The sequence below is a fragment of the Gastrolobium bilobum genome, unplaced genomic scaffold (genome assembly GCF_033153095.1).
Source record: "Gastrolobium bilobum isolate Gb01-03AN ecotype WA unplaced genomic scaffold, APGP_CSIRO_Gbil_v1 utg1262, whole genome shotgun sequence".
NCBI classification, from domain to species: Eukaryota; Viridiplantae; Streptophyta; class Magnoliopsida; order Fabales; family Fabaceae; genus Gastrolobium; species Gastrolobium bilobum.
This window is the reverse complement of record NW_026897857.1, coordinates 36,102-49,866: the sequence shown is the minus strand read 5'-3', so window position 1 is coordinate 49,866 and position 13,765 is coordinate 36,102. Positions and strand designations below refer to the sequence as shown.

At 36.0% G+C, this 13,765-nt stretch overlaps 1 protein-coding gene across 3 annotated transcripts in view; it reads right to left on the bottom strand.

Annotated features, from left to right (window-relative positions):
- The window catches only part of LOC133310856 (uncharacterized), a 48,160-nt gene that overhangs the window by 11,607 nt on the left and 22,788 nt on the right, over positions 1–13,765 (bottom strand). For 2 of the 3 annotated variants that reach the window (XM_061511858.1, XM_061511860.1), the window contains 9 exons: positions 13,401–13,501; positions 6,168–6,281; positions 5,141–5,376; positions 3,525–3,583; positions 3,246–3,431; positions 3,028–3,151; positions 2,840–2,898; positions 2,391–2,536; positions 2,149–2,313 (listed from right to left, as the gene is read on the bottom strand). In XM_061511858.1, coding sequence (XP_061367842.1) covers positions 2,149–2,313; positions 2,391–2,536; positions 2,840–2,898; positions 3,028–3,151; positions 3,246–3,431; positions 3,525–3,583; positions 5,141–5,376; positions 6,168–6,281; positions 13,401–13,501 — 1,190 coding nt within the window. The remainder of the gene's footprint in view (positions 1–2,148; positions 2,314–2,390; positions 2,537–2,839; positions 2,899–3,027; positions 3,152–3,245; positions 3,432–3,524; positions 3,584–5,140; positions 5,377–6,167; positions 6,282–13,400; positions 13,502–13,765) is intronic. The other variant, XM_061511859.1, reaches the window with a different exon arrangement.

Genomic DNA, 13,765 nt, shown 5'->3' with positions numbered 1-13,765 from the left:
ATCTCGCCGTGGTCGTCTCCCTTCTCCAATCTCTCACAACCGCTGATCAATTCGTTACATATATGCCGTCATCATCTCCCGCATTTGACGTATGGATGCGTTCACCTCATTCATTCCCTCCTCTGTTTGGGTTGCTCTCCTCTCTACTGATTCTAACCTTCCCTCCATTCTGGTTTGTACCATTCAATGCTCTAAGGATCTGAAGCTTTGATACCAAATGATGGAACTAAGAAATCAAATAATCACAAACAAATTTGTATGAAATTATTTCTGATATATTGATAACGAGAAAATAACAGAGCAATGCTCCTTACAACGATGGAGTTACTAACAACCAGAGACACTCTTAAGCAAGACACTTTTAACAGAAGAAAATAACCCTCAAGAGGTCCACCATGGATCCTCTAAAACCCCAACTGACTCACTATTTTCCTCCCCTTTTTGGGATGCTGCCATCCCCTATAAATCCCCCACACCCTCAGTCTTTTTCCCTCCACACCCCCTTCTAACTAACTTCTATTCCTTCTCCCACGCGTGCACTATGATCATTCTCCACGTGAAGCTCTTTCTCCACGTCATCTGTCTCCAACTCAGCTTCAGGATCAGCTCTTGAGCCTTCTTTATCTGAACTTGGATCTTCTCTTACTGGGCCCGTTTCTGATTGTTTATTTGGGCCTTTCCCTCTTCTTTTATACACCTGTTTGATGCTCCCATCACCTTACAAGCTAGCTTTTGGGGTGAGGCTCTTCCAAGGTTCGTATTAATTTCTTTTGGGAAAAGTATGTTCAACAGAATTACAAATAGTTAGACTCATTATCAAGAGTTATGAATAATGAATGGAAGGGGACAATTGTCAGATGATCACTGAAAATGAGAGTTCAGTCAGATTATGTAGATAGAGTAAGAAGTTGGAAAGGAGTGACAGCAAGGTGGTAGAAGATAATATAGGCATTTATCAGTCAGCTGTTCAATCACTCATCTAAAATTGAAAGACAACTACAACTATAAAAAGCTTTGCAAAGGTAAATACTTAATACGGTTATGACTCCAATAGTAAGAAAACTAATACAACTCAGTAATACTAGTACAAATTGAAAAGAAAATCACCAATGTGTTTTTTTTGAAAACGAAATCTTAACAATCGAGGTCAAGTACTAGTGTACTACAACTAGTACAAGCCCAGCCCAATAGGACTACTAACATTACAAGACTCGTAATACATGAATTACCCAAGTATTCTAAAAGGATCATAATCTAAAAATTAGTTGAAGGTGAACATTCGATGGCATAAGTGTGTACACACTGAAGGTAGGACTAGAGGAATGAGAAAAGGAAAACCTTTGGGAAGATATAGAAGGGTTGGTTCAGGAAATCCCACATGAAAACATGGTGAGAGAAACTGTATTGAAACTCTTTTCCGATAATTGTTCGTTACATTCAGTTACAGTTCCCGGAGAGAGAAGTGATACATATAGTGCACAAGAAGCTTGTGTAAAAAGCTTAAAATTAGGCCCCGTACTGATTTATGCCATTGGGGAGCAACCTAATTATTATCGAAATCTTTTAGTTCTGATCAAATATTCCTAATTAGTCTGTCAAAAGCTTTTAGTTCTGATCATAATCTCACCCATGATACGAGATTCAGTTGTAATCAGCAATCAAAATGCCCCGTAAAAATAACAGAATTGGGGAGCAACCTAATTTTATAGGATCTGCAGTACGAAGTACTGCTTCTTATGTACCCGGGTACTTTATTACACAAACCCACACATAAATGTGTCTGATTCAATTATTAGGGGCGTAATCCCGTGTGCCCCCTCATACAGTACACCTGTAGGATGGGAGGTTTCGTTATATAATATGTCTAATAAAAGGGGAAAACAATTATATAATAATTACACAAAAATTGTGTGTTTATATATATTAGTTTTCCACTTTTACAAGATATATTATTCATCCTATATTTTAAAGAGAGCAAGCTTTGAGTAGTGGTAAAACTATTCTTTTGTGAATGAAAAGTCACGCGTTTAAATTCAAGAAATAACCTATTTACCCACATCCCTACCTTTGGTATTAGGAGTTTAATGAGAGTGGTTATTCATTCTATATTTTCTACATAATAAGACAATCCAAAATAAATAAACATACCTCACTTGTTCCAGGACTAGTACAGACAACACAGCTACTGCGAACTTTCTCATCATCCACCACTAAATTTTTATCCATATTATCATCTTCAACAGTCGTTTCAGATCCAAGTTGTGTAGAGGCAAGATAATCCAATTCATCGTACCACTGTTGTGCAATGCCAACCTGCACCGATAAAACCTAAGTTACTGCATGCAGAACCAGATAATTTCACTAAAGAAAGTTCCCATCTGCAAAAGAACCTTATCTAAGGATCCCGGAACATCATCCATTCCAGAAATTTCAGTAGCTGCACCTCTTGCTTGACGCCATATACAGGATTCTTGTAATGGCTCTACAAGCTCGATATCCATAGGAACATCCACATTCAACTGTATGTCAATCCTGCCTGTGACACAATGCAGACAAATTCTAGATCCCAAAATATATTTAGAAGTAATAGCTTGCTCTAGCATTACATTATTTTTTATGAAAAAGCACAAAATTTAAGAATTTAAAAGATTTATAAATAGCCAATCTAATTGATAATCCTAGTCATATTAACAAGTCTGGAGAGATATATCCATAAAGGGGGCGAGGCAATAAGCACTATAACGGACAAGGGATACTAAAACTAAACAATCGCCCAACTGATTAATGCCAGAATGTTTAAATTCAGAAATGCCCAATTTTTAAATGTAAAATGAATGACCTGGTAGCAAATCAAAATGCTGCAGATGATCAATTGGTGTACCCGAAAGCTCACTTCCACTGTCAAATGTGATGTAAAAGTTAGTATGTTTCAAGGAAAACAATCTTAAATATTCAACATAATGTACACACAATGAATTGAGAATTTGAAAATAAAAGAACCTGTGAAGTTTAAGACAAATAACTTACACAGCATAAAATGTCTCCAGAGGGGAATCCAACCAATAAGGTAAACCAAGTATCCCCAACTTAGATAACTGGAAGTTTAAACAAACCCCAGATTCTGCATTGACCTTCAGAATCCTCTGTCCAACTAGTTAAGACACAAAAACTGGAAGTGAAAAATTTCTTAAATTGCAACCACGTAACAAGCTATAAAGCATTCAGCAACAACGAGAAAAGAATACCTATATCACAAATGAAAATGTTCTTCTGCAAGGTTGTCACTGAAGATAAAAGATCATAACGTGGGAGGCCCTCCACCAAACAGCCAATATTAGTTTGCTGTTCAAACCAATCACAGGGAATCCGATCCAAGACGGATAACTTTTTCATGATTCTCTGTCCACAAACCTCGAGAATCCTAGGAGAACCTATTTTTAAAAATTAAATATTAAAGAATCCATCAGTTCTAGCCAGACAAGATTGTTTTGATTAATGATCATATAAACAATATTGAATCGAACCTTCAAAAACTTCGTCTATCTTTCCAGAACCAAAATCCATGGTCCATAATGTTTGAAACCTAAAAGTTAATATGATAAGTATCAAGAGAAGACAAGAACACAACTTGAACCATGTACAATCTGCACCATTATCTACAGCCAATCTTCGCACAAGACAATTTAGCGGTGGGTTCTTGAGAAGGAAAAAGTACAGCCAAAGTATGTGAAGGCAATCAAGAAATTGTATAATGGTGTTACTAAATGTGTGAAGGCTTGTAATGTCACATCGAGTTATTTTCCAACCATAATAGACTTGCACCAAGTTTCTGCTTTAAGTTCTTATCTTTTTTCCCTAGATATAGATGAGCTAATAAAAGATATTGAAGATGAGGTGCTATGTTGTATGTTATTTGCAAATGATATTTCTGCTTTGAGTTCTTATCTTTTTTCCCTAGATATAAATGAGCTAACAAAATAAATTGAAGACAAGGTGCTACGGTGTATGTTATTTGCAAATGATATTGTGCTTATGGATAAGACCAATGCCAATGTTAACACTATTTTAGAATTGCGGAGAAGCACGTTGTAGTCTAAAGGATTTACATTAATTTGCAGTCAAAGACTGAATATATAAAATGAGAAGGTTTTAGATATTTGCGATCAATATTGCAAAGGGGAAAAAGTTTGATAAGTATGCAAGGAATAAATGCAGGGTGGAGAAACAACATAGTGCATCAGGGTTTTATGTGATTGCAAAATCCCTCTAACGCTAAACGAAATTTTTTATAAAATGTAGTAATGCCTGAAATGCCATATGGAACTAAATATTGGCTAGCACATAAGCAGCCCTCTCTTGATGATGCCTTTGCTAAAGTTTGGAGATAAACTAGTCATGGACCGTCTCATGCATGGAGAAAAAGAGTTAGCCGTCATGAAGAAGACAAATGATGCATTTGCCTCAACTAATAAAGGCCCCCCTTGACCATTCCCCTGAATATCAGAGGTGAAATGGTTGACCTTGGCGGACTCATTGCAACAAGAATGGCCACACCCATGACAAGTGCTGTGAGATTCATGGCCAGTCGACAAACTAGAAATCTAAGCGACAAAATAAAAGTACTGGAGTCATATTCCCTCCCAATAAGGTAGTATTGGGACAACAAGACAACGATCAATATTGCTCATAATCATGTACATCATGATAGGAAATATGCAAATTGATCACCACTTCAACAAGAACAAATTGAATGACGAAAGTGTGTATGAAATAAGTGCATACCAAGTTGTAGACTACAAACATTCTCACTAAAAGCCTAAACAAAGTAACCTTTGATGATTTAATAAGCAAGTTAGGAATGATCAACATATACATCCAACCTTGAGGGAGAGTATGAAAAATTATCATTTTTTTTTTGTTTCCTTATTCTTAGAGATCAATTTGGATCTCCTTTTGGTTATTTTATTAATTAGGTGAAATCCATGTAATTAATTAGTTTCCTTATTACTCTTTAGGCCTTGGTGTATAATATACATATTGTAATCTCTCTTATTTGGGATTCAATCAATCAAAAGTATTCTTTTCACTAGGAGTAAACAATATTTTACAGAAAAAATGTTAAAAGCACAGAATCATTCACCTGTGATCTATAATGTAAAGAGTGTCATCAACTGATTTTAACAGATGCCATGGGAAATACAATTTAGAATCAAATACTTCAGATCTTTCCTCAACATTGCTCTCCTTAGTACTTTCTAGGCCAAGCTTACTCATGATCCAATTCCATATGCGAACACCTTCTTTGCCTGAGGCAGTGGTAGGATAAAGTGTCTCCACTGTTCGTGCTTCCATGTCAGCTTTCCTGATAGCATGGTTCTTAGAAAAGAGGAACCAGGATAAATGAAAAGATAAGATACAATTCTATCACGAGATATAGGGATATCAATCTATTAAATCAATCTACATAAAGGAAAAGGAACTTTATAAATCCAAATAAAAAAAATAAAAAAATTGAAGTTTTCCTAAAGACAAGATAAAGATAAGAGAAGAGAGAAGTAGCTCTCATGGCTCTTACTCCCTTGCAAATTCAACCCATTAAGTGAAAACCACTAGTTCAAAGTCCAACCTTTTCGGGATGAATGTTAAATCTTAAAAGGATGGATGCCAAAGCAACAAACCCACGTGCATCTCTCAAGCATAAATAGAGGTTTCCAAGACCAAGAAGCCACCATGAAACCTCAAGTTTTTTCTTTTCCAGGAAAAACAATTAAAATAACTTCATAAAGTAGGGGTGCAAGGAAAAACATGTAAAATCCTATACAAAGTAGCCCTTCAGCTTACAAAACAATTCAAACTAAGTATGACTAAAGGTCTACAGCAAGAAAAACTTTTTCCAATTAATAAATACTTCTCAGATTTTTTTTATATGAAATTACCAATTTTGGTTTGGTTTTCGTATCGTACGATACTGTATCGTATGATACAGCAATACACAACCGATATGTATAGCACAATACGTATCGTGTACTGTGCGATACTAAACTATGATTAAAAGCAATATAAATCTTTGATAGTCAAATTGACATACATAAAGTTTCCATCAAATGTGGCGAAACTGGGTTTGAAATGTGATCATAATGATTTATTAGATAAATCCAAATGCATACCTCTGAATCGACAAAATATAGGCAATCCTCAGTAGCATGGTAATAAGAACCTGCAGGACGCCTTAATTTACAAGATTCAAAATCTCCATCCTCAAATCCGGGGGAAGAGCCAATCTGAAGAAGAGATAGTGAAAGTGTACCTATAAATTTTTAGTTTCATTCTATTTTATTTGTGCTAGCAATTAAAGAAAGAAAATTTAATGCCTCTTATCCTTACAATTGACAAGCATATGTACGTAAGAAGGTGAAAATGTCTAATAGCTAACTGCATAAAAAAATGATGGAAAAAAAAGGCACCGATACAGAATATCTAATTACAGTGAAGCACGGACACTTCAAAATGGTCCCCGTAGGCATACTGTCAGTCACTTCAATGACATCATCAGTCAGATACTCCTATTCAGCATCCTAAAATTTGTAATTATGATTTTATCTATATACTCCAGCTTGAGAATGAATGTATATATAGGAGTATGGATTAGTTTAGTGCTAGGGACAAAGTCCTACATCATGTATATCTCTTTGTAATTCCTTTTCATTCAGTTATATAATAGAGGGGAGTGGATCCTTTCGTGTGTTTTTTAACATAACCATATCATGTGAGAGGATTATAACCATTCATGGTCTGATTAATGGTGATAATTTTATCACTCCTTATCCCAACATTTTTTTTCTCTCATCTCTTATCACCATTGATGTGACCATGAATGGTTATGATTCTCTCACATGACATGATCATGTTAAAAAACATATGAGAGGATCCATTCTCATAATAGAGCCTCCGATATGTAGTTGAAACACACAGATTTAACCATATGCCTCTCGAGTCCTGATATTTAACAACTATGATTGATGAGATGAATGCACATCATTACATCAAAGCAGTGGTACATGGGAACTAGTACCTCTTTGTCCTAGAAAGTCTGTTATTGGTGGATTTTTACTAATGTTGGTCCTAAGCAATATTGATCACCTTAAAGGCCCATCTAATGGCTAAAGGGTACGCCCAAATTTTTTACTTGGATTATGGAGACACATTCTCACCAAGGGTAAAAATGGCTTCATTCGCATCTTTGCTTCTATGGCTGCTATTTGCCACTCGGCATCTGAAATAAAAAGTTTATGTGGAACGACCTCACTGATTAATTGCTCCAAGGGAGTATATTGGCATGGTTTGTCATCTATATGATTTTAAGTAATCTCTTCAGGTTTGGATTGGTTGGTTCAACATAGTTGGTCAATACTTTGGTATGTCAAGAAGTGAAATTAATCACTCTATCCTTTACAGACATTCAGATCAACAAAGTATTTAATTGATTGTATATGTCGATGGCATTATTATCATTAGCAATGATCCCCATGGCATCATTTAGATAAAAGAGTACCTTGGTCATCACTTGCAAACCAAATATCTTGGCAAACTTCGATGCTCCTTTGGAATAGAGGTAGCACAATCCAAAAATGGTATTGTAATTTCAAAAAAAAAATATTGAATGGATATTCTTGAATAAATTGGTCTATTGAAGTTGATACTCATATAGATCCAAATATTAAACTCCTATCAAATCACGACGAGCCACTTCAGGAGCTGGATAGGACAAATTATAGGGAAGATTGTGACAAATGGACTAAAATGCATACTTAAGAAAGCTTAGGGATTACATGGCACATTTTAAAGTATAAGGACCAAAATGCACAAAATTAAGTTAGATGGGATAAATTCTAATTTTCCCTAATAAGAGTTTAAATATGTTACCAATTGCACTACACAATGTCAAATTCATTGTTGCAAATTTGTCACTATTTTACATCTACAAATTTCAATATCCGAAGCAATTGCTTCAGCCATATAAGTTCAAAAGTTACCAATGCTATAGCTTGATATTCAGGTCTTGCATTGGATCTAGCAACATGTTCCTGACTCTTCCAAGATACTAGTTTGCTTCAATAAGAATAGAAGATCTTGATGTTGAGCATGTATATGAGGACATCCAACCCATTCAACATCAATTAAGCCAATCACCTTGGTAACTCCCTTTTATTTGTACAGAAATGAATTTTCTTACCCTTCTCTCGGATTATTTCCCCATACTTAATTTATAAAACAAACCCTTTATGCCTCCTTATCCCTTGCCCCTCCGTATCTCTCATTCAAATATAGCATTAGGGTTTCCTATTGTAGACACACGTGCCATTGGAATAGAGAGGATCTAGAAAGAGAATCCTTGTTTTTTTTACCACATCAGCATAAAGCACCTTAAGACAATTATACAACTAAGGGCGTACTAGATAGGATAAGACCTGATAGTATAAGGCCTGATTCAATTTTAATACTATCCAACGTTTGGCATGGTATTGTATAAAATACTATATTGTATAATATTGAAAAGAAGTTTTTGTATATTGATATTGAATAAATTACATGAGTGAGTATTTATACAAGAAAGAATCGCTAAGAATGACTAAGCGATGACTAATCAATCCTATCACAATCCTAATCACAATCAATTCTAATCAATCACAATTAATCCTAATCAATCCTAATCAATCATAATCAATCCTAATTAATAGGAAATAAAAACGGAAACATGTTTGAATTCTAATTTTCTACACTCCCCCTCAAGTTGGGAGGTAAATATTGATCATTCCCAACTTGCCAATCAAGTCTTCGAATGCTGGACGGTGTAGGCCCTTGGTAAGGACATCTGCCGTTTGCTCTTTGGTTGGAACATATATCAAATGCACACTTCCATCATCTAATTTTTCTTTGATGAAGTGACGATCAACTTCCACGTGCTTTGTTCGATCATGATGCACAGGATTTTGAGCAATGCTAACAGCTGCCTTGTTGTCACAATATAGTTTTATTGGTAGGGAATATGAAATCTTCAACTCTTGAAGAAGTCTTCTCAACCAGATTCCTTCACAAACTCCATGAGCTAAAGCTCGAAATTCTGCTTCAGCACTACTTCTTGCAACCACTGTTTGCTTTTTGCTTCTCCAAGTAACAAGATTTCCCCACACATAGGTGCAATAGCCTGAGGTAGATCTTCTGTCTACTGATGAGCCTGCCCAATCTGCATCAGTGTAGATTTCAATTGTCCTTTTATACCCCTTTTTAAAGAATAATCCTCTTCCTGGAGTATTCTTGAGGTATCTAAGCACCCTATAGACTGCACTAAGATGCTTCTCCTTGGGTGAGTGCATGAATTGACTAATCATACTCACCGCAAAGGCAATGTCAGGACGCGTATGAGATAAGTAGATTAGTTTACCAACCAATCGCTGATATTGTTCTTTATCCACCTCATTCCCATCTTCAATACCTAACTTGGTATTAGGTTCCACAGGTGTCTCAGCAGGTTTACACCCTAACATTCCTGTTTCCAACAAAAGATCTAGAACATATTTCTTTTGTGTTAGAGTGATGCCTGTTTTGCTCCTAGCAACTTCCATACCAAGGAAATATTTGAGAGTGCCAAGGTCTTTGAGTTCAAATTGAGCTGCTAGAAATTTCTTCAAGGTGTTCAATTCCTCAATATCATCACCTGTAAGAATTATATCATCTACATATACAATAAGAATAGCAATTTTACCATCCTTAGAGTGTTTGTGGAAGAGAGTATGATCAGTCTGTGCTTGAATGAAGCCTCTTCTTTTGACTGCTTGTGTGAATTTGTCGAACCATTCTCTGGGAGACTGTTTCAATCCATATAGAGACTTTTTTAGTTTACACACTGATCCATTTCCCTTTTCAAAACCAGGTGGAGGATCCATATAGACTTCTTCATGTAAGTCACCATTTAGGAATGCATTCTTCACATCTAACTGTTGCAGAGGCCAATCTAGATTGGCAGCAAGAGATAAGAGAACTCGGATGGTATTGACTTTAGCAACCGGAGCAAAAGTCTCATGATAATCTATCCCATGAGTCTGAGTGAAACCCTTTGCAACCAATCTTGCCTTGTATCTGTTGATGCTATTATCTGCATTGAATTTTATTGTAAACACCCATTTGCATCCTACTGCCTTTTTTCCTTTGGGTAGGGTCACTATCTCCCAAGTTCCATTTCTTTCTAAAGCATTCATTTCTTCAAAGACAGCATCCCTCCATTTTTTATCATTGAGAGCCTCATGTATATTTCTCGGTATCTTTGTACTATCCAACATAGTATTGAAAGCACGAAACCCTGGGGACAACTTTCCATATGAAATATGATTAGAAATAGGATGAGTAGTACAAGATCGAGTACCTTTTCTGAGAGCAATGGGCAAGTGTAGATCATTTTCACCATGACACTCAAGTATTGGGGTGCTGGAACTAGAACATGGTTCAGAATCCTGGCAGTGTAGAGGCTCTGGGTTATTCACACTTTGAGGAGGCTTTCGCCTGCTATAAACTTGTCCCCATTTTGAGGAGGCTCCTGATGGTGAGGATTCTGTAGCTCCCCCTGTTTCCAAAAGTAGAGGTAATACTGTGGCATTAATAGGTTCCCATGACTGATCTTCATCTACTCCTATAGACTCCCCCTGAAGAGAAGTCGAGGGGAAGAAAGGGTCATTCTCAGAAAAAGTGACATCCATAGAGACAAAGACCTTACGAAGAGAGGGTGAATAACACTTATAGCCACGTTGAGTAGGAGAATAACCAATAAAGACACACTGGAGAGACTTAGGATCAAGCTTAGACCGTTGATGGGAGGGAATATGGACAAATACAACACAACCAAATAACTTGAGAGGTAAGGAGGAGACACCTCGGAAGGAAGGGAAGATACGAACAAGACTAGAAAGAGGAGACTGAAATTTCAGAATGCGAGATGGCATTCGATTTATCAGATACGAGGCAGTGAGAACTGCCTCTCCCCAAAGATATTTAGGAACACTCGTGGTAAACATAAGAGCCCGAGCAACTTCAAGGAGATGTCGGTTTTTTCTTTCCGCAACTCCGTTTTGTTGGGGTGTGTCAGGACACGAGCTTTGGTGAAGGATGCCATGTTGGGAAAGATATTCTCCAAGAATAGAGTTAAAATACTCTTTGCCATTATCTGTACGAAGAATTTGTATAGCAACTTGGAATTGGGTTTGAACCATGGCATGAAATTTTTTAAACACGGATGCAGCATCGGACTTATCCTTTAGAAGATACACCCAACAAACTCGAGAATGGTCATCAATGAAGGTAATGAACCATCGAGTACCTGAAATATTTTTAACACGGGCTGGACCCCATATGTCGCTATGAATTAAGGAAAATGGGGAAGAGTCATGGTGAACTTTAGAAGGATAATGAGCACGAGTATGCTTGGCAAGTTGACAAATATCACAAGAAAACAAACTTGGACTTTTATTAATAAATAAGTTTGGCAACAACTTCTGAAGATAAATAAAATTTGGATGGCCTAGCCTACGATGCCACAGCATAACATCATTACATGAATCAAAAGGAAACATAGAGTTTTTTTCTACGAAAACAGCTTCATGAGTCACATCCTCCTCAAAGTAGTAAAGTCCACCATCCTCTCTAGCACTGCCAATCATCCTCTCCGAGTCCTGTTCCTGAAAAACACAACCATGTGGAAAGAATTTAGCAAAGCAATGGAACTCAGAGGTGAGCTTGCTAATGGAAATGAGATTACAAGTCAGAGAAGGAACATAAAGAACTGATGTCAAAGTAATCAGCTCAGAAAGTTTAATGGTTCCGTGTCCCGCAATCTGGGAAAAACTGCCATCGGCGATCTTGACCCGAGAAGGTTCAGAATATGGAGTGTATGAACAAAACAAGCCAAGATTACCTGTCATATGATCAGAGGCTCCAGAATCAAGGATCCAATGATTTTGACTATCAACATGGAAAGTTGTACCTTGCTGGACCACATGACTAGTGGCCTTAGGAGGTTGCTCGTGGTAATAAAAAGAGTGTTTTGAGGAAGCCATGAATAAAAAGAGAAGGGTTGACCGTTGATGAAAAATCAAGTTTTGTAAACTTTTGATCTGACCTCTGGAACAGGAAGGGGAGAAGCCGGCGAGAAGGTCTGTGCAAGTCGCGACGGAAAAAAACGTCTGGAAGGCGGCGCGTGGTGGCGCGTGCAGCGGCTGACGGCGATGGGTCCAGCGGCGGTCGACTCGTCGGATCCTTCTGAGTCGAATGGTCACCTCACTTTTTTGATCGGAGGTCAGTAAACTAGGTTTCTGTGTTGGACAGATTCAAGGCGGTGTTTAGGAGGTGTTTGACGGTGATGGAAGTGTTTGGATGGTTATTTCAGATTTGAATTAGGGTAGGAACGAACCCGCTCTGATACCATATTGAAAAGAAGTTTTTGTATATTGATATTGAATAAATTACATGAGTGAGTATTTATACAAGAAAGAATCGCTAAGAATGACTAAGCGATGACTAATCAATCCTATCACAATCCTAATCACAATCAATTCTAATCAATCACAATTAATCCTAATCAATCCTAATCAATCATAATCAATCCTAATTAATAGGAAATAAAAACGGAAACATGTTTGAATTCTAATTTTCTACATATAAGATAAAATATCATCTAGTATTTGGTAATAGACTGTATAATACTATATAGGATAAAAATAAATATTTATAATAAAAATATCTTTTAATAAAGAATTTATATAATTTTTCAAAAAATGTCATATGATATTAATTTTTATAAAAATCTATTGATCAATGTGTCCAAAAAATAAATTAATTTTTATAAAAATAAAAAATATTCAATATTTTAAAATTAATATATTGAAAAATTAATTTTTATTTTAATATATTAGTATTAAAATAATATATTAATTCTTTTAAAATTGCACTGGTCAACGATGTTAGTACACTAATCCCTTATCAGGCCTAATCCCTCCCCCTTAGGCTGGATTAAGTTATATATCATTTTGATGTATTAAGGGATTCTGCTGTATAAGCTTATACTATACGATGGTCACACCAAACAACTGAAAATGTCATAATGTATAGTATAAGCTTATACTATCAGGCCTTATGCGTCACACAAAACAGGCCCCAAGTGCAGTAAAAAATAATAAATAACAATGAATGAGTTATTCTTTCAACATGAATAATAAAAAAGGCAGTTATCCGTCAATAAGCTTTATCTATTTTACTATCACAAGATGGCATGTAAAAATAAGCTAATAAAGGACCTGAAATCAATTTCAAAATGGATCTTATACTGAACTTATTTCAATAATTAGTATACGTACACAGTCAAGAACCTCTCCATTGCCACAAGATACAATAATCCTATGATGATTGCAATCAGAAAAAAAGAGGCGGTTTGAACTTTCATCTGCAGAGACGCAACCTGCAAAATAAGATAGAAGATATTGCATTATCAAATAGTTTCAACCACAAAGAAATTGAAACATGAAAATATAAGCAATTATCTCTAAAATCTTCGAATTTATTATCTATTATAAATCTCTGATTTAATTTCTAAATTGGCTAACCCAAATGATATTTAAGTCTTCAAGACTATTAAAATGAATATCCCATTTAGGAAAAGGAATGAAACGCTACGGCAAAAAAAATGTATAAAAATATAAAATTACTACGGCTTCAGAAAAAT